The 21,748-nt window shown below is 39.9% G+C and overlaps 1 protein-coding gene across 1 annotated transcript; it reads right to left on the bottom strand.

Annotated features, from left to right (window-relative positions):
• Nucleotides 1-1,360: 1,360 nt before the first annotated feature.
• LOC102299418 (alpha-2-macroglobulin-like protein 1) lies at nucleotides 1,361-18,394 on the bottom strand. The gene is made up of 36 exons (XM_005937389.3): nucleotides 18,309-18,394; nucleotides 17,986-18,169; nucleotides 17,589-17,745; nucleotides 17,312-17,364; nucleotides 16,995-17,015; nucleotides 16,571-16,736; nucleotides 16,411-16,495; nucleotides 16,172-16,334; nucleotides 15,119-15,236; nucleotides 14,920-15,029; nucleotides 14,672-14,836; nucleotides 14,301-14,528; nucleotides 13,879-13,942; nucleotides 13,659-13,804; nucleotides 12,694-12,843; nucleotides 12,399-12,542; nucleotides 12,224-12,305; nucleotides 11,963-12,131; nucleotides 10,846-11,071; nucleotides 10,558-10,684; nucleotides 10,268-10,389; nucleotides 10,105-10,156; nucleotides 9,866-9,949; nucleotides 9,406-9,582; nucleotides 6,926-7,001; nucleotides 6,570-6,726; nucleotides 4,852-4,926; nucleotides 4,092-4,254; nucleotides 3,811-3,998; nucleotides 3,378-3,638; nucleotides 2,732-2,856; nucleotides 2,283-2,373; nucleotides 2,125-2,193; nucleotides 1,938-2,043; nucleotides 1,760-1,837; nucleotides 1,361-1,583 (listed from the first exon to the last, which is right to left on the bottom strand). The coding sequence occupies exons 1-35, from the start codon at nucleotides 18,392-18,394 to the stop codon at nucleotides 1,800-1,802; spliced, it is 4,428 nt and encodes a 1,475-aa protein (XP_005937451.1). The 3' UTR covers nucleotides 1,361-1,583; nucleotides 1,760-1,799.
• Nucleotides 18,395-21,748: the final 3,354 nt, after the last annotated feature.

The raw sequence follows: 21,748 nt of genomic DNA, 5'->3' as shown, positions 1-21,748 counted from the left end.
ACTGTTTGGGGCTCTATGGGCAAAATTCTACAACTTTCTGGAGAACTGCAGCGTGCACACTGTGGACTTAACGGCCTGAAACTCTAACTTGATTTGTATATCTGCTCTTCCCTTCTGTTATGGTTTTCTTTGTTTTTGTTTCTATTACTATGTTGTTGTTGTGGTATTTTTTTATGTTCACGGTGCACCATGTAAAACTGGTTAATACCAATAAATAAATGTAAAAAAAAAAAAAAATCTCTACTTTCAAGATTAGGCTTCAAACTTTCCTTTTTGCTAAAGCATATAGTTAGGGCTGGACCAGGTGACCCTGAATCCTCCCTTAGGTATGCTGCAATAGACGTAGGCTGCTGGGGGATTCCCATGATGCATTGAGTTTTTCCTTTCCAGTCACCTTTCTCACTCACTATGTGTTAATAGACCTCTCTGCATTGAATCATATCTGTTATTAACCTCTGTCTCTCTTCCACAGCATGTCTTTATCCTGTCTTCCTTCTCTCACCCCAACCAATCACAGCAGATGGCCCCGCCCCTCCCTGAGCCTGGTTCTGCCGGAGGTTTCTTCCTGTTAAAAGGGAGTTTTTCCTTCCCACTGTTGCCAAAGTGCTTGCTCATAGGGGGTCATATGATTGTTGGGTTTTTCTCTGTATCTACTGTACAATATAAAGTGCCTTGAGGCGATGTTTGTTGATTTGGCGCTATATAAATAAAATTGAATTTTGAGGTGTAACATCGCAAAGACTGAACGATTTGAAGATAGGGATTTGGTTTTGACTTGGAAGCTGGAGGTTTGCAGAGTTGAGTCTCCTGATTTGTGTTTAGTTTTGTGAAATCTTTTGTATTGGTTTTACATTTGACAACAAACTAAAAAAGGAAATCCACTGCAGACGTACTCATTGTTTTAATGTTTATAGTGTTATGTCAAACCGCGTGGATCCACTGGGCATAGGCATAAAAGGCACCTGATACCAAAGTTGCAGGTATGAAAACCCTGTACAGAAGTGAAAAACTAGGTGGCTGTAGCTCAGGAGGTAGAGCAGATCATCTGCTGATTGGAAGGTTTATGGTTCAATTCCTGGCTCACCCAGTCTGCATGGGTGTGTTGGATAGTGCTTTGAGTATTCCAGGAGAGTAGAAAAGCGCTGTGTAAGAATCAGTCCATAATGGTACAGGTTAGCAGCATGTTTGTACAAACACTGCAAGTTGACTGCAACATAAAAAAAGTTAGCACCTTATTCCTCTTGATGAAAAATATATCTGCATTTGTACTTTCCCCAATCCACCAACTTGCACCATTGAGTTTATTGGCGTATGGATTAAATACATGATGTGAAGCTGTCACAGCTGATGAAAACATGGAAGAACAGAGACCACTTTTAAGAGCAGAATTCAGATCAATTTATTATATTTCCATCATGCATTCATTTCATGCTGAATATGTGCAATACATACACAGCTGTATGTTAAGTGTGGCACAATACCAACAATATGCTATTTGTATAAACACAAAAAAATATGGTAAAAGCGAAAGGATGTGAAATTATTCTGAAATTGATGATGACGTCAGGGTTTCTCTCTTCCAGCTGCAAAAGAAGCAATAATTTAGTGAAGCTACAGTAATTATTTGTTGCTTTTTCATTTACCTGAAAAACTGTATTAAAATATCAGGTTATTGTCAAATTGGTGCACATTTGTTGGACAGGCAAAAAAAAAAAAAGGCTTCCTGTAGGTGTTCCTGTTTGTAGTTCTAAAGTATTACCTCACGGGTAGAGGAATTCCCTCTCAGACAGCTGACCTTCTCAGTGTGGATAGAGGTATTCATCTTCAGCCCGGTTACCTGAGAGAAAAAAAGAGCCTGTAAAAAGACTGAGGGTGACTCTCGTTGTACAGCTCCACTAAGGAGCAACATGTGTTGGTGTGCTGTGCTCGAGTTTTACTTGGCTCATAATAGTCATAGAGCAGGACCACAGCAGGCTTCAGGTTGTCCACTGGGAACTCCTCTATAAGTTCCAAGCTGTGTTCTACAGGTGTGTCCTTCACTAACTGCACAGGAAAAGACACAATGCACTCGTTAACAAGTACAAAGATCATCATCTGGTATTTCTCACTGTGATGTCCTCTCACCTCTCGTAAGTACACCACAACATGATCTTCCCTTTGTTCAACACGATCCACCAGCTGGGCACCTTTGAGCTGTGAAAAGACAATGTTTAGTTCAGTTATCTTCACTCTCACTGTGGGAATTCTTACAAAATTCCTGTGAGTAAAATGTCATAACTGACCTTGTCATAAGACTCCGGGTCTGGGACGTGTCCAGAGAGCAATTTGATATCCAGGATCACCATGTTTGTAGTGCTCTGCGTTCCAGTGTATCTGCAAAGAATCACTCATGTTACTGACTGGTGCTAAGCATAGGCTATCTGCTGATTTAGCATGCTGCTAAAACAATACCTAACCCTACTTCCTGGATAGGTTTCCAACAACTACGCCACAGCAGTCAGTTACACTTGCACTTTAATGTCCATCAATTTTACAGTATCTGCAGCCTGCTGTGTGATCGGTTAGCATAACTGAGACTAGCCTCGCCCTCCAGACCAATCACTATGTTTGTGATTGGAAAGGAAGGTTGTTGTTGCGGTTTGGAGTAGAAACTACTACATTTCTCAGATGCACATCCAGCAGGGCCTTACATTCCTCTACTGTAGCAGTAATGTGCTTACTGAGTACTTACTGGGACTTTATCAGCAGAGTGAGTTTGGGTCGGGAAGACTGACTGTTGTGGTTATACTGCACGTTAACCTCCACGCTCAGAGTTGAGGAACCATAAGGATGTGGGATGTTGTACCGAACAGCAATCTGAAACAAAGTTAACCAAGAAAGATTTTATATTAGGATTTCTGCTCTATTGTCCTATAAAATATGTTAGAAGAAACAGATGTAGTATGTAGCATAGATTAGGTGGCTCCTGCACAGGAGGTACAGGTCACCTACTGATCGGAAGGTTGGTGGTTCAATCCCTGGCTCCTGCAGTCTGCATGTCAAATATCCTTGGGCAAGATACTAACCCCAAGTTGCTCTCCGATGCATCCATCGGAGTGTGAATGGGTGTGAATGGCGTTAGAAGCGCACTCAGTTTAGAGACAGTGCTTTTGAGAATAGGTGTGAATGTGGCATGTTGTATACAATGCTTTGGGTACTAGTAGAAAAGCGCTATATGAGAATCATTACAGTAACACAGAGTAAACTTGGCTTAAAAGAAAAAAAATTGCCATTGGCTACAGTTTTGACTACGCTAACATTTATTTATTTAATTTAAATGACAAGTGAACAGTGACTTCATCTTTATTTGGAACAACCAGGTTGATATGGGCACTGACCTGCACAGAAACACTTGTGCTGCCTTTCATCTCCACGATGTACTTCCCTGCTATGTTCTCCACTATTATCTCCTCCTGGTAGAGCAGTCTGTTGTTTCGGTTGACGTGGAACGTAACCTGGCCACCAGGAGTAGCAACTGCCACTTTGCTTGAGCCACCTGTGCTTGAGCCTCCTTTTTCTGAGCCCTCTTTGCTTGAGCCCTTAAAACCGAACACCTCAGTGGAGTAGAATGCCAGAGCCTGAAGAGCCACCACTGTGTCCTATATAAGATGCAAATACAAAACAGAAACTACTTTGAATACGGTATATTCATATTAATACGAACATTCTCTCACTCACACACAGTAAACACTGGACTGAACATTGTTGCAATCATGGGTCAATGGCTGACCTAACTGAGGCTTTTATATACACTCTATGGGAGTTCACTACCTGTGTTGAGGAGAAGCCTCCATAATAGTTCTGCTGCTCAGTCAGCCACCTCACGATGCTGAAGGCATAAGCCAGTTCTTCACTGGTCGGGGAAGCACTGATTTGGGCCAACAGCACGTAGGAGCTGATCTCCACTGACAGGGAGGCGGACGTTTCTGTTGATTTCTGAGTCCAGTAGATAAAACTGCCTGAGAGCCGCACACAAACAGACACAGAGACATGACGTAAGCTGCATTTCTGATGACGAGGGATTGATGGGTTCCTGCATGAGGCACCTTCACCTTGCTTTACTGCAACCTTGTCGAGGTACTCTAGAAGGTGAGCGCGGGTCTCCACGTCTCCTGCCAGGGTGAAGACGTACGCCAGCAGAGCTGTAGTGTAGGTGTTGCTGAGGTCATTCATGGAGTCTTTGAGGCAAGCCAGGCTCTTCTTCACCACAGAGTTCTTTAACAATTTTCACAATTAATGTGTCAGAACAAAATTCAGTATACTGATCAAAACAACAGGAACAAGTTTCAGAGTTACATGTCAGCAGTATGTCAGTGAACATGGTCTTATCTCCCTGCAGCAAAACAGAACAGATATTGATGTCTTTTATGTGCATAATAGCAGTCAGTGAGTGAAAGACTTTTTAATTATCACAGTGAAGAATGAAAATGTTTTTGTTATGAGATTTGTTTTTAAATAAAGCTGATAGTTGAGGCTGGATCAGGTGAGCCCTTAGTTACGTTGCAATTGGCCTTGATCTTATACTTTCTGTTGTGAACCCCTTAAAACTTCTTCTGTCATACTGCTATAAAATAATAACCACAAATGAATAGAAAAATAAATTCAAATTACACATCAAAAGACTAAAGTCAAACGGGGGAAAAGCCCCCAAAAGACAAAGGCAAACACGCCGCGGCTCTCTGTCCACACATGTCAGCATTATAAACCCGTGGCGTGACCTAGTGAGCTTTTCAGTTCAGCAGGATACGTCATCATCTCCAAAGGAAGAGCACACACATGTGAATTCTTTCAGCCACAGGGGTATCTACTTACTTTTGCATATTTCTTATTCTCCAGAAACGTCGCAGTGATGTACGCAGTGAGAGTGACTTCGTCCGACACGCCACCCTGTGGATAGAAAACCATCAAAGAAACTTTATCAGCAATGTGCCTTCAACGTGCAGGGATGTGAATTTCTAACCTGCGCATATTGTAGACGGTGTGAGTGTCCTGTTTCAAAAATGTGTCCTACATATTCTAATAAACAGTAGAGGTTTTAGATATGGGCGACACGGGCGGTTGCCCAGGGCGGCATCGTGGTTGGGGGCGGCATCACGGGCATCGGGAAAAAAAAAGAAGAAAATGCTCGTACTCATGCTGCCCCGACGTCAACCAGCGCATACTGGGAATAGCATAGGCACCGATCGGTTTCCTATCGCCCATTTGCTGGGAGTAAGGGCGCCCTCCGTTCGCGAGGTGCGCCTGCTGCTTGTGGCTCAGAGAGGAGAGGGCGGGGCTGCGGGGGAGTCTCTGACCGGCTGGAGGGGCATCTAATAACCAACTCGCAAAATAAAACAAAATAAAAACAAACCAACAAACACGAAAACACCAGACATCATGATACAGACTTATAATTTGCACCGATGTTTTTTCGAAATTCTATATTCAAAAAAAAAAAAAGCGAGAGCCCTCGGTGCGCCTGCTCGCTGCTGAAGTCAAAGTAAACTTTATTGTCATCTCCGCTACAGACAGTCCAGCATATAGAGAGACGAGACGACGAGGCTGCAGTTACAGCAGTGCAAGTAAACAAACAATAAATATAAGAAGAGTAAGAAAATAAATATACACTTTAGGACTCGGGGTAAAGGATCAATAACAATTTAAAATTTATAATTTGATGATTTAAAGTCTCACACAAGCCGTCGAAAGGGGAGGGGCCAGCTGCTTCCAGATAGAGCACATTTCATTCATAATGTTGTAAATCCAAGCCCATTATGGATTCATGATCTGAATCCTGGGTTGTGTGAAATCCCAGAAATACACCTTAGACAAAGTGAATCTGTGAACTAAGGTGTAGGTCTGTTAGGTTATGTTGTGGTGATCCTCGAGTCCTCGAGGAGTTGTGTTCATACTGGAGTGCAAAATTAAAACCAATGGAAGATGGACAAGAAAAATTCAAAGCCATCAGGTGCTCAGTTTAGAAAAAAAAAGAAAAAACAAGCAGAAACGAGCAAAAGATGCAGGTAAGCAGATGTGTGATTGGATAATGGCAGCTCATCCTGAACCAATCAGTCAGAATACTTTATTAATCCCTGAGGAAATTATGTGCGTTACAGTTCCTCCAAGAAGAAATGGTAAAAATAGCAACAGTAACAGACTAAACTCCAAACAATACATCATGTTACAGGTTTTAATATTAATTAGTCATTGTCAGGTGTTGATTTGTCCTGTTCTCATTGTGTGACGAATTATGATGGCTGTTTGGTAGCTGTTTGCATACAATGCATACTCTCTCTCTCTTCATGTGTGTGTGTGTGTGTGTGTGTGTGTGTGGGTGGGGGGGGGGGGGGGGGGGGGGGTGCCAGAGGGAGTGTTCGCCCAGGGCGCCAAACAGGCTAGGACCGCCACTGCTAATAAATGTAACTTCTACCTCCAGATCCAGTCGTTGTTTACATATTGTAATGTGATCTAGGCTGGTATTATTTATGGATTATTCTATGAGTAACAGTTTTCTAAGTTCTGACAGGCAGTTTCATGCTATACAAGTGTACCTTCATGCCAATGTGAATGAGTCTCCCTGACATTTTAAAACAGCCATTTTCTCGTTGTTGATTTTCCAGCCATGTGTTAGACTCTTCAATGTTTCTGGGATCGATGTGAATGAATTTCTCAGCTCGTGCAAAACATTTCACCACAAAAGCAGTCAGCCTGAAAACAAGTAAAAACACACAAAAAACTACAGTTTTATTACCGTTTAAATGTAATTTAAATATTTTTGGAAATGCGAGTGAGAATGATAACAGGATGAATCACATTTCATGAAGAGGCAACAACCTCACAGCAATTTCTCTTGTGTCTTAAATGTGGGACACCATATAACTGTGTGAATAACGAGTGATGTTCTCACCATGTGCTTCCCTCCCCTGTTCCAAATGCACTGTAAGAACCATCAGTATGCTTGTATGTCAGCTGATTTTGGTAGCCTGTAAAAGAAAAGAAAACTGATGTATGTGACAGAAAAACAAAAACATGAGCCTCTGAGAAAGAGATACCACACTCTTTGGAAAACTTATTTTCTTATTTTGGTTTAGAAATTCTTATCTCACTGAGTGATTACTTCATACTAGAAGTGAGGAAAAGCAAAGCCCAAATGTAAGTGAAGGAGGGTGTAACATGGAGATTTCCCTGCAGACATGCTAACAGATATCAGGTTGTAAGCTGTTTGGATGGGCTTGAGAAAAAAGCATGGCTGATTGCGCTGGTCTGTGCAGAGTGAACAACATCAGACTCCATCTCGTTAGTCTGGTGAACCACCAGTGCACAAGTGATCTACAAACCCTGACAGCAAGTAGGTGAATTCTCCCATTTCAATATCGCTAGCTATCAATAAAGAACAACTTACTGCTTAAAAAAACCGAATGAAAGTGAATGGTACATTGGTTTCTAACATAAAACTACTGAATGCAGTCAGCGGCAGTACAAAAGTGACCAATTTTTTAGTTTTAGTCTCTTTTTTTCCCCAGTGAGTCGTCAGTTCTGAGATTAATTAGCTAACATAAACCAATGCAAGCTGCAACCAACCACTGTACTGTCACAAGATGACGCTACATGTACTCAAAACCAGAACTTTAAGCACGTATTTCTTGAATCCAGGTTCCCATTCAGAGTAAATATATCGCAGAGTAGCGCTCCATGGTGTAAAATAGGACAGGGAGAGACTAGCAAACATGTCTGAAGCACTACACTGAGGATACGTCATCATAAGCTGAAAGCTGCATGGCTTTCTGTGCTCTGCACACTGTGGTTGTGGTACTTTTACATATAAATGAGGATCTGTTACAGAGGAGTTCACACAATGTTGAACAAGCGTATTAGCACCAGACACATCTTGATGTTGCACAATGGCTCCTAAAAGAATATTTCGGAGTGCGGCTTGAGGAAAAAAAAGATAAAAGTCTGTATGTATCGATTCTATCTGAATAAATTTGACAGTTGAGTTTCTTACCAGAAACTTATGTATGAACATACTTAACAGTAAATAGACACAGTTCATTTTAACCTGAGATAATAGATTTAAATGATGATGATGATGTTTCTCTGAGAACATGCTTGTTTTTTGTCAGCCTGTTCCCCAACTCAAGGGGAATTTTTGATTGATTGTATGGCTGGCATTAGTTGTTATCTACTTACCAATGTTTGTGTGTGTGTGGTTTTTGTTTGTTGTTTGTTTTGTGTTGCAATTTAGAGTTGGCTTTTAATTTTGAACAGATTCAATTTCATATACACACAGTAGTTTTCACCTGGCAAGCACTGGCTTAAAGCAATGAAGTTCTCCTTCATTTTAGCTGATGTGTTTGTCATTAGAACAAGCTTTATTGGCTGTTTGCTTTACAGCATAAGTAGAACTGCAGCATCATGCATAATGATAAGAGCTAGTGTTTTTCTCACAACATTAAAAAGGTGTTTTGGTTCGCTATTTTAACATAAAACCTATGAAATGTCCAAATTGCTCAAAATTCTGCTCATATTTTATTAATATACATTTTAAAATAAAATAAGAAATGTAATTCATTTGCCTTTTTCTACTTTGTGTATATGTGTTCCTCTTCATCTAGTTATGAGCATGTGTGTGATTTGTATATAGAAAATCCTTCAGAGCCTTCAGTTTTCAGGCCCCTCTTCTGTGGAACCAGTTTCCAGTTTGGATTCAGGAGACAGACACTATCTCTACTTTTAAGATTAGACTTCAAACTTTCCTTTTTGCTAAAGCATATAGTTAGGGCTGGACCAGGTGACCCTGAATCCTCCCTTAGTTATGCTGCAATAGATGTAGGCTGCCGGGGATTCCCATGATGCACTGGGTTTTTCCTTTCCAGTCACCTTTCTCACTCACTATGTGTTAATAGACCTCTCTGCATTGAATCATATCTGTTATTAACCTCTGTCTCTCTTCCACAGCATGTCTTTATCCTGTCTTCCTTCTCTCACCCCAACCAATCACAGCAGATGGCCCCGCCCCTCCCTGAGCCTGGTTCTGCCGGAGGTTTCTTCCTGTTAAAAGGGAGTTTTTCCTTCCCACTGTTGCCAAAGTGCTTGCTCATAGGGGGTCATATGATTGTTGGGTTTTTCTCTGTATCTATGAAGCGCCTTGAGGCGACTTATTTTGTGATTTGGTGCTATATAAATAAAATTGAATTGAATTGAATTGATTGTCTCTGTAAAATATCTTTAGCTTTTAGTTTGGTTCACAAAACTTCAAGATTTTAATTTCAACATTTTCTACTTAAAGTATCTTTAACTCAGCTGGTAGATCTGGCTTTGAAATGTCCTAACCTAGGCATGACTTTTGCTTTCCTTGCTTTAGCTTTAGAGAAGTGCTGCACTCACCAGTGATTAGATAACCGGTAGCCTTTTCCTCGATGGTTGAGGTGAGCTGCTGTGTGTCTTTCAGGTACTCGAGGATGAAGATGTTGGGGGCGAGGAGAGCCATGTTCTGCTCTCCACATCCACTTGGCAGCTGCAGCAGACTGTCGAGGTTCTTCAGAGCCCGACCGAGAATGTCACCTGATGGAAAAAAGACTCACTAAAGCTGAACATGTAACTAAGCCATCATCTAATTTCAAATGAGTGAAAACATGCCAACAACCTAGAAAAATACCAAATACATCAAATGCAGTACTTTGTTGTAATCCGATGGTACTTTGAGTATGCTTGCTAAGCTTAAAATCAACTCATGAACTTCTAATAGAGCAATAGGTAGGAAAAAACAGCCTCACAGCATAGTCTTTTAATATTAATTGAAACATTATTTATATATCATATGTAATTTTTCATGTAGTAGGTTTACCCAGGACTGATATAAAAGCACGGGCAGAATCTTCAATCACATTGTACGGAAGTTCGACCAGAACGTCTTCCCTCACAGTTTTTCCTGCACACAGATAAAAACAGCCATGTTACATGGGGAAGAGTACAAGTGTGGTCATTTCTTCTATTAGTTTAGTGAAATAAGTTAACATTTATTGAAATAGTGGTATTAAAAGAAAACTGCTCTACTAGGCGATAGCCTTAGAAAACCATGCTGACCTTCTGGGAGTAGTAGCAAGTTGAAGGTCTTTGTCACCTCAACTCCCTCTGGCTGAGGGACGTGAATATATAGCATTAACATTTATACCAAGATGGATTGACTCCCCCCCTCAAAAAAACTAAGGTGGTGAACACGTTAACATCTTGTGTTTATGGCACCAACCTTCACTATGAGGGGTTTTGTCACCACGTCGATGCGACCTCTGTCTGGAACAGTTACGGCCCCAGAACCACATAAATCCACTGAAGCCACTGCCTCAGCAGACACAGTCACTTCCACAACCCCTAAAACACATCAGCGAAAATGACTTTCAAAATCCTGCAAACGATCAAACCCTCGTTATTCAAGGGATCTCAGTGTCTAATGATTCAAAGGAGAAGTGGTGGGAAAAGGGGCACATGGCTCCTTCACACTGAGACCCTCTAGCATTTGCTCCAAAGCTTGACCCTCACCTAAGGCCGATGGGGTCAAGCTCCAGCTGAAGGTCTTGCGCTTGCTGGCACACAAACAAGATGTGGTTTGGTCACCAAACAGGGAGGTGAGGGTGTAAAGTGAGGAAGATGCTGGTGTTACAGTGATCTGTTCCAGGGGCAAACAATACATTTTAAATATAGACTCTTTTGAGGAAGAGGTTTAAATGTGCTCAGTATTTTCATTCATCTCAGAAATACTGAAGTTTTTCTTTAGTAATTCTGTGATTCTTTGCTGCTCGTCAGAGTTTAAGTAGCAGCACAGATTACCATCATGCAGCTGGTCAGGTAGCTGAAGACAGTTGCCTTCAGTTCAAAGAACTCCCCCCGGATGATAGAGTAGGGCATGGTGAGCTCGAGGAAGAAGGGCTGGAAGACTTTCAAATCTTCACGAGGAGCCAAACCAAAACCCTCAGAAGACAAGCAGAAAGCCTCTGTCTCCCAGGTGGTGATGGTGTCTGGGACGGTGAGGGTCATTTCCTCTGTGCCCGATTCTCTGAATCAGCCCAAACACACAAGAACATTCTGTCAGGGGCTAAAATATACAGTTTTTGCAGTGTGTTTTAAATGATGCAGTATTGGACACATTTTTGCTGAAGAACTTCTAACAATAGCAGCACAAACGTTTAACCTCTTAAGCCCCAACGTCCCCTGATATGGGGGCAAAAGGCAGGAGATCAGTTAGGCTTGAGAGGTTAACTGAAGCTACAATTCCAAATCCCAATCACTGATTGTTAATTTATTTCAAACAGGTAAACAATATACAGGTACATTTAGAAAAGAAAATAAGAGAGAAAAAAAATACTAAACAAAAGTCAGCACATTTCAATATTGCTACCGTTCTGATTCAGTTACATGTCGAGAGGGTAGAAGGAAACACTTATTTAATCCCACCCCTTTTCCATAAATGATCAGTTAATATTTAGTTGCTTCCTTACTGATATAACCTGTAACAACAATAGTGAACAGATTTCTGATATACTATACACTATAATATCACATCATGATTTTTTTTTTTTTTAAATAGAGACATTCACTTAATTTCAGTATTTTCCTTTTCTTTATAGTTTGAGAAGATCATATTTTTATAACTCTTTTTGAACAGTTTTATGTTTGGACGTCGCTTTAATTCCATATTCAGACTGTTCTACAGTTTCACTCCATGCACAGAAACACAAAAGCTTTTTCTTGTAGTACGGACCTTCCCTGTTTTGAAGTTGCAAAAACTCCTTAAATTATAACTTCCTTCATCATCAAAAAACAAAATGCACATAAAAATACTCCAAAGCTTGATGGGAGAACTGGTGAATCTTTGGTTTCATTATGCACTCAAAGACTTTTCTCAAGCACTTAATGTTTATCAAATCAGTTTACAACACAAGCTCACCTAACGTCTACCAGATCCCATATCCAAGTCTCTGGGAAGAAAGTACGGACTGTTTTTATAGGTGAAATGTCAGGAGGAAGTGCCGGAGCACCAGAGGCAGCTGCATCTGGTATTCTCTCTAATATGTCCAACTTGTATACTTGATAAGGACCCTTCCAAAAGCACTGGTCTACAAAGAAAGCAGAAAAAGAGATTGAAACAACCATAAAGATAACTGCTTCATTTTTCTTTCAAATGATCAGCATCACTCTTCAAAGTCACCTCGATAGTATTCTCTTCCTTTGTACTTGAGGCATGAAGGCAACTGAATAACCAAGTTGGTTGCCATCTTCAGTCCTACACTCTACATAATCCAGCACATACAAATAGTTCATTACAGGAAAAACAACAAAAAGCTTTTTACTAAATATGACTTACAGGTACGTATGCAGATTACCTGGAAAACAGTGTGGGCATCATTTCTGCCACTCTCAGGAAACGGCAGAATTGATCTTTTTGGTCTCACTTCCATGCACTCTATAGGATCTTGAACCTCATATGGGACATAGGTTGCTTTCCTGACAGGAAGCAAGTCATAAATCTGAAAGAAAATATTTATGTATGATCTTTCTACTGTACACTCTTACTCTTGCCAGCTGTTCAAAAGAGAAAAGGAGGGGCTGTGCATTTGGTATTGAGCCTTCAACATCCAATATCCCACCTGACCTGGTGGTCGTTAAAAACGCTGTTACCTTTTCAGCATTCAGAGTCTTCCCCGGCTCCTTGATGAGGACACTCTGGTCGATGGCACTCACACCACACAGAGAGTGCGGCAGGGCCGTCACCTGGAAGTTGGTCTCATCTCCTGGGACAGCTGAAGGTGGTACAAAATGTACCGACACCTGATGCACACAAAACCCAAATGAAACCATCCAGATGTTAATATGTGAGGTGAACTCTGGTGGTGAACAAAGGTGAACTTTGAACAAATATTTGGCAAGTAAAATCATGTGATACAAATGGATCTGACTGTATTCTGTATAAATAAACACCTGTAATTCGAAATGACCTCAGGTTTTGTAATGTTTTGTAAAATCTAATCTAAAATAATGAACATGGAAACATTACAATTTGGCATAAAATGATAACAATAATCTTTCTGAGTTGAGGTTACTCACTTTGCAAAGTACTAAAAATTAGTTTTAGTAAAATTAGCAACATTTCAATTTCAAAAAATCTATTTTAAGTTGAAAAGAAGATAATTATTTATAGATTTTTTTCATCATTGTAATTTTCTGTTTGAATACTTTGAACATTGAGCTGGACAGGTGACCGATGGATAGGTACAGAAAACCATATGAAAAGTGTCTCTTCATGGCCCGTGTGACCATGGTAACATGAAAACACCAATTATGCTCCAAACAGTTTTGGGAGATTCGTTATTGTGGACAATCCTGAATCACTGCTTACTCAATGTGTTGCTTGCTTGTGGAAAGTTAACTATTTAAACATTTATGGCCAAATTACATATTTGCGCATGAACTGGCGTACTACAGTCAAGTCTGATTTGCATGTGATGGCTCCAGAAATCTTTAACCATGACATGAAAGAATTTTTGCTGGTACACCTACGAGTAAATGTTATTTCAGGTTAGCCTTATTGGCTATCTTGATATTGATAATTTTGTAAAAGCATCGACTAAGTAATCTTTACTGACCATGTTAGTGAAGCACTTCTCAGTGGAGAATTCAGCACTGTGAGCGATCACATTCTCACTGGGGAGGACAGCATAAGCCACAATCTGGATGTCTGGTGTCATCTCAGGAGATACAGTCAACTTCAAGGACACCTCGCCCTCATTCACTGAAACACAGAGCATCAAAAGCTACTTTACTGGGAAAATTTGAAAGTCAAGATCAAAGCCATGTTTAGCACACCTGTTTGAGATGTAACTTTAAGCTCTTGATGTCCGTGAACAGAAATAACTCCTCTGGACAAGACCTTGATAATTTTGGAGAAAATGACACAAGGAGACAGTCAGCAGCAAATATTCACTTCCTTTCTTTTTGCTGTTCTGCTTTGGTTCTTTCATGTGACTTGATTGAGTAAACTAACGTGACTGTTAAAGCTATTCATCTTAAATTTTAATGAAAGCACCTACACATTAAAAAACAAACTTTTTTCAATGGTGTGACTTTGACTTTCTTGGTCAAGCGCTTACAAATGATCACACCTAAATAATACCAAAATGTTACCATACAGGTTCTTATCATGGTGTAACAGAACGTTCAAACTCCACGCTGTCATTGAATAACATTAAGGCCTTTGACATGCGTCTTTCTACTATGTATTTTCTCACCAGATACATCAGATCCACAGAGCCTGGGGCCTCTCCCACGATCGTGTACCAGATAGATATGGCTTCTTCTGTCTCACACGGAAGAGGTTTGTCCTTCGTCTTTACCTCCAGGAAGCTAACCGTTTTATCATCAGGAGAAGACGGTTTGGCCATGGACAAAGTGTGAGTTCCAACCTCAAAGAAAGCAGTTCTATATCCAGCGTAATCCAGAGTCGGCGCCAGGCTTGCCTGGTTGTGGAACAAAACATAAATGAACGAAGGAGGGGAACATTTGGGCAGAAAGTTTTAGCTGTTCATGAAATCACAGCTATTTTATATTATACAATATATATATATTTATATTATAAATGCCAGTGCAGCTTTTCACTTACATGGAGTTGGACGTCCCCTTTTAATTCGTTTGTGCTAAGTGAGAACACGGCAACACCTTTCTCGTCAGTTTTTACATTTTGTATTGAGCTCAGGGAAATGTCTCCCTCAAAGAGGTACACGATGCGGTCAGGAATGGGTTCACCATTATGATAAACAGCTTTGACCTGTTGAAAGGAAAACGATGATGTGTGGATCCACAGGATTTCAGCTGTATTACAAAATGATGATAACTGAGAAAAACACTTACTTTTCCTTGCACATTTGTTCCTGGTTCATAAATGTCGGGAGTATCAACAAAAGACACTCTTCCAAGGACATATGAAATCATTATGCTTTGCTTTTGTGATATCAAAACACCTGAACAAAAAAAAGCAATAGATATGATATATTGTTACAATACACCAAAGTGCGTCGTTACAATAAACTAAATATGAATATAGTCTTGCCTGTGCCCTCCTCTTCCATTTTAACGGTGATGTCCAGGATATCGTTCAGTGCTGTTGAATCAACTTTGTTGAAGTTTGACATGTTGATGGTAAAAGTGGTACAGCCTTCCTTATCTGCCTAGAATATATTGTGAAAACAAAATAAAAGCTGATATTAGCAGTTTCTCAGCACGACAGCCATGGTGATACCCGTCATCCAAGTTTGCTCCAAGAGTTTAGCAAAGCAAATCATTCAGATCTGACACAAACATCACATATATGCACATTTAAAGCAGTGGATCAGACAGTCTTCAGACAAAACAAGCCTAGTGCTGAAGGCCCTAAATACAAGGGCCTTAAGTTAGTCGGCCTTACACTTACTATTACTACTATCTTCTTTGCTTTTGCGTTAAAGTAATGACTGATAATATCTAAACACTACTGGTCTGTGCACACTTACAAGGACTAGTTTGACAAATGACTCTTTGAAATTTGCTGCTTTTCCTTTAGTGAGTTTGAGTTTTGCTTTGGGCTGTTGCCGTGAAGTCAAACAATTCAAAAAGGTCAAACCAAAAAATGTTATTAATATTTTTACAAGGATTTTAGAGATTAAAACATTTTAATTTGAAATGTGACTGACAATTTAAGAGAGTTCCCTCTGAAACACGGAAATACTGAAGAAGGCACAAAATACTCGGATACTTGTAGTCTGAGAGTGAGTTGTAGCTTTGCAGGGATACTCCACACCAAGTTTACATTTGGTAACATTGTAGTGGTTGTATAAATTATGCATATAGTGAATGCATAGTGCAGGAGTTTACACATTCCCAACAAAAAATGTTTCTGGTTTGCTTCCAGGAGGAGACATAAATCTCTTTGGGATTGCGCCAGGAAAGGCCTCGTGCCTTTAAAACATCACTCAACTAAATCAAACGTTTGTGAATAAGGGAGCAGTTATAATTCCTGCCTAATTTATTTTAATCGCACAAACAAACTTGAGCAGAAATTTGTAATAAAGAAGAAAACACCCTCTATGCGAACTTTGTTTCTGCGGTGATGAAACTGAACCTGTACCTGCTTCGTCTCTGAGTGACACACAGGATTTGTGTCATCATGTGAATTACTCTCATCAATGTGCTCTGCAACTCTGATCCACTCTGAACCGTGAAAATGTCCCAGAGTAGGTCGGCACACACCTACAGTGACCCTTCCTGGCACCGGCTGCTTAAATGTATACCTGTTAAAATTAAAAATAAATACATAAATAAAACAAATAAGAATAAAATCTAGTAGACATCTGTCATTTTACTTACTTTGAACATATTTGAGCCTTAAAGCTCTGATCTCCAACACTCACTTCGTCAGGCACTTTTATAGTTACATCGAATTTGGGCAAAACTGGGGACAAAGTGTCCGTGTCAGTGTTTAAGCTTCACTGCAAATGGGAAGAGTGTAACAATCAGCCCAACTTACCATACTTCTCCACCGTGAAAGTGTAATATACTTTGGATTCACCCATGGTCACAGTGATTTTGTATATTCCCTCACGAGCCTCAGAACTCAAGAAGTATGAAAGCTGCAGTATTTTGTTATCTGAATTTGTCTTGAGCCACTGCCCGATCCTGTTCCCGCTCGGATCCTGTTACATGCAAAATGAAAGAATATAATTAATAACCAAATACGTGGGTCAAAGAATTATTACTTCTGTCAATTTGACTTTGAAAGGTGTTAATCATACGTATATATTATATGTATTCACACATTAAACTCTTTAAATTAATGCCATGATTTGTTAAAAACAACAATAATAATAAAAACATGAATAAAATAAACATAGTACTATGACTTGTGTGTTCATATTGTTTATTTATTTTTAAATGCACTACTGTGTTCTTACCTCCAGTTCGATGATGTCATACTGCAACAAAGGAAGGGAAAAAGGTTCAAAGAGCACAATGGTTTCATGTCATCTTGCAGTGTTACAGTTATTAGGCTTTTTTGTGAGTGCTCCACACTTTAAAATGATAGCGGCTTCAGATGAATTCAGATGAAGATTTATGTAAGCTACATAATGACAGCTGGGAGGTAGAAACCGCCTCTTACGACTTCACTGGATAAGTAATCCAAAATTCATGGAAGTAACTCATTTTCATTGCATTCATTCAAATGCATAAGCTGTCCGTAAATAGGACCAAACAAAGTTTAAACACTCACCAGTGTACTAGCAGGTCTCAGCTTAGAGTCCAGTGTGACAACTCTGAAACGCACTTCAAGACACATCCAAAGAGACTGCGTGAAAAATGATCTCTAGCAGTGTCACAAACCCTAAAGTTCGTTATATTCATTATTAATTATATTATATTCCCACTAATGAACTTCTAATGGCTTCTCTGAGTTTAAAACTGTTGATGTTTGGAGATACATTACTTATACTTCCATATCATGCTTATGCTGCATTGTTGGGACAGATAGCATGATTGCTCATTTTTACCTTGTTGTCCGGGGAGATAGATGGGTTTATCTGTTTGGATGAATGTCTGCGGTTTGTAGGCTCTGATCAGGACTTTTCTGACTTCTTCTGACTGAAACCCGCTTCCTTCAACCTTCACCTGAAAATCCATCACCTCTTCATTTGTCACAACAGGAACCTGGAAGCACAGGATATTTGTTTGGCTATATGTTTTAGCCAGTTGCTAAGTGGGCACATGTTTCGAAACTAACTTGGACCTCACACATTTCGCTCTCCAGCTTTTCTATTAAAGTCATGTGGATGATCAAAAGAGAGAAAAATTCTTTCAAAAACAAACGGGCTATATATATATATATATATATATAAAACCGAATGCTTGGAAGGTTTTCCCAAAAAATGCTTCTTTTGGGAAGCTCACCGAAAAAGCAATGCAGGTATGAACATCTTGAATGCACGTGTGCAGTGACATTAGGGTTGCGCTCTTCGCTGTTGATTTCAGGGTGACATTCACAACCACGGGCTCAGTGAGCTCCAGAACGCTGACACAGAATTTGGTCTCAGCTCCAGACTCAAGAACTGCAGGAACTGCCACTAGATATTGCCTGCAGACACAGAAATACACATATACAGCAGTTACCTCTATGGATGTGAAAAAGAAAAAATCTCAAATCAGAATTCATGTGCACCAGTTACAAATTTCACAGGACATAAAAAAAGAATCGATCATAGAGGCAAACTTACGGTCCAGGCCCTGCTTGGCCCACATGCGCCCAGCTGACAAAGGCGCACAACGCCCATGTCCAACTCAGAATCCCAGGTTGACCCATAACTGACTATGATGCTCCTCAGAGTCAGCGTCTGTTAAATAGCTGCCGATGCAGAGGCCCCACCCAGCTTCAGCCACACCACAGACAGCACACACCTTTGTTCCCCGTTCCAGGAAAATGAGAAGTACATAATTTACATATTTCATACTGGTTGACGTGTGCCTTCAACTTTCAGTGGTTTAAATAGAGTTTTTAACTTTTTCATTTGTGCCTTACAAAAGAACTGAAAGAGATCCAGGAGATTGTTTTCTATTTACCCTCTATCATAATTTATATCATACGTTACCATAATGATAATTGAGTGATTTGTATATATCATATTTGTATACATTAGAGCTATTTCATACATTTGTAAAATCTGTAACATATTTATAATAATAATACATTTTATTTAAAAACGCCTTTCAAGACACCCAAGGACACTTTACAATAGAATAGAACACATAATAGAACAATGACAAAATGAAGAACAATAAAAACAATAGCACAAAATAGAATAAACAAACAATAGGTTCACAGTGAATATGCAGATTTAAATAGATGGTTTTGAGTGGGGATACTGTATTGTTTAAATAGTTTAGTCTGTCACTGTTACTGTCCTAGAGCAATTGTAACCCACGTAATTTCATGATTGTGATTTGGCTCAGAAATACAGATTTACCATGAAGTTTAGCTGACAGACCTCTGTCACTACATCTATTTTTAGATAGACGAGTGATGATTATCTGCACAAAGACAAGAGGAAAGAAAGCCAAAGGGGAGAGAAAGAGACGCTTTTCCACTTAAGCACTCAAAGCATGTGTCATTCACCCGTTCATATGAGCACTTTTTTCTATACCTGAGTGTTTTCTGTTCAGCATTCACACACATTCACAGTCTCAGGGATGCAAACTGGAGACTGGAGCAGCCAGAGATTGAACCATCTACCTATTTTAAAAGATACAATTCTTTAATGCATTAGTGTGTATGCATTCCCATTTAAAAAGAATGGAATTACACAAATAGTCATTGGATTGAATAATTTTCTGCTCATTGATCCAATCTAAACACAGGGACCTGGATGTCTGGCATAAACAGAAGACTTTGGGCTTCAATCGATGGGACAGTCTTAAGCCAAGCTGCAAATGCAGCAGATCAAATTTTCTCAGAAGTGAGCTAAGTCTGAAGAAAGGATTTACAGTTATCCCTCCATCATCTATTGCCCTTGGAGTTGTCTGATAAATTCACATAAGCTGTGCAGAGTGCACAAGAAGAAGATACCAAAAAGTCAGAGAAACCAAAACAAGAGTGTGACAACAACAAGGACACTGCTGGAGTTTGGCAAAAATAATGATCTACTTCATTCCCCTTAAATGTCAGCCGCTAAATAATAATTGTGAGCAGATAAGAATGGAGCTCAGCAGCCATCATTATCAATCCCCAAGGCTAAGCACGGCTTTCTGACAGGGTGAGCCACGTGGAGGCACCAGTGTCTGGCCCTTTTAGTGAGACACAACAACAACATCAGAGCCCAGTTTCCTTGACTCTGTGTCAGCATCTCTGCCTGGTCATCTGAGGCTGGCCAGAATATGCAGGCTGCTGTCAGCTTCCTTTCAACTCCAGGTGTAATTTCAAGGGTCTAGTTCCCAAACCACCTACTTCGCTTCAGCTTCACTTCTGACATTCTCATCATTACCTCCAGCAGCAATAAAAGAGACAAAAACACTCCCTGAAGGCATTCAGAGAGCTGGCCTAAAGAAACAGTCAGTGGTGTCAAGGGGGTGGGAGGTGCAGGAGTGGGGATTACAGGGGATAAGTTTATCTTGACATTAATTCAATGAACAAAAAAAGATTTTTAAAGTGACACAGGAGAGAAGAAAAATAACTTTCTGAGATCTAATTTATCATCAGCAATGATCCTAATCCTAGTCCAAAGCCCTTAAACCAACGTCTTTAAGAAAATCAAACAGGACTTTATTTAACCTTCTTTCTATTTGTTTAGAAGAAAAACATATAGCTCTGCATGTGAGTTAGTTTTTTTTAAACATCCATAGTTTCTGATAGCATAGAGTTTGTTATAATTTTACTCCAATGCAAAACCTCTGAAGCCGTCTTATAAAGCACTATGCAAGAGTTTCTTATTTTCTTTCAGAAGTTTAGATTGCTGGCATGCTTACTCATTTTAAAGAGAAACCATTCTGTTTGCTACCATTTCTGTACTATAACTGCTGGGCTCTGTTTAGGGGCTTTGCATTATTTATTTTTCTTGCTTAGGTGCAGCCCGACACAGCAAATCCAGCATGTCCAAATTAACACTGTCGGATTTGATTTCAACACTATTAAAGTGTCTATATGGGTCCACACCAGAGAGTGTTAATTTAACTCTTTTTGGAGAGTTGGTACGTTAACTCTGATTTAGTGTTAAACACCAAATCTGTCTGGAGTTGATAATTTAACACTTACTAATGCTAACTAGGTGTTAAGAGTTTATATATTAACTCTCAAAGAGTATTTTAGTTTAACTACGTAAGAGTTATCTTCTAATTCATTCTAAAAAGCGGGAATTTTACTGTTCTGAACTTCTAGAAATTTCTTTTGGAAATAAACATTTACTAAAAAGAGCAATGGTTTTTGAAAAACATTTATTCTGAACTGTGCACCACAATTTCAAAACATTTTCTGAAAGATGTAACAGTGTACATGTTCTCACTTTCATTAGAATTTTGTTTATCAAAAGGTCTGACATAGGTGAGCTGGTAAATGCAAATAACAGCATTCTCATCACTTATTTCTTCTGTGGCGTGTTGGGGGAACAGCTAGTTCTCTCCCATCATGCCTTGGGACATGTGCTGCTGTTTAGATGTTCTTGTTTTATTGTTTATGGTTACGTTACTTTTAACTGTTATCTTGAATGTTGTGTTTACGCTGTGGTGCAGAGTCACTGACAGTTGTTGTTTTGTAGAGAGAGTGCTGTACCATGAGTGACTTCTGTTGTGCTGTTGTTGAACCTTGAGGCACATTGTAGCACCAGCAAGTTTTTAGAGCTCCCCCTACTAGCTTGGGGTTGAATAACAAGTATTACCGCGGAAGCACTAGCTGGTAGTCTAGCCGTACGCGTGTCTTAGTGCAGTTGAACATAATCCACAGAGTCCGCTTGTAGTCAAAAAACAAACAGGCAAACACTTATTTCCACTAGTGATGGGTCGTTCGTGAACGAAATGGCTCTTAGAGCCGCCTCTTTGACGTGAACGACGCGAGCCGGCTCCTTATCGCGAGCCGTCACATGGTTTTTTTTTTCCCTTTCTCTCAACCTCTCTCTAGCACTTTTTTTCGCTTCACTCTGCACGCGAGCTGTGTGCTTTACGCTGGGAAGAG

Source organism: Haplochromis burtoni, unplaced genomic scaffold (genome assembly GCF_018398535.1).
Source record: "Haplochromis burtoni strain Fernald_Lab_line unplaced genomic scaffold, NCSU_Asbu1 Contig_228, whole genome shotgun sequence".
Classification (NCBI taxonomy): domain Eukaryota; kingdom Metazoa; phylum Chordata; class Actinopteri; order Cichliformes; family Cichlidae; genus Haplochromis; species Haplochromis burtoni.
Note: the sequence above shows the minus strand (reverse complement) of the source record. Positions and strands in the feature narration are given on the sequence as shown.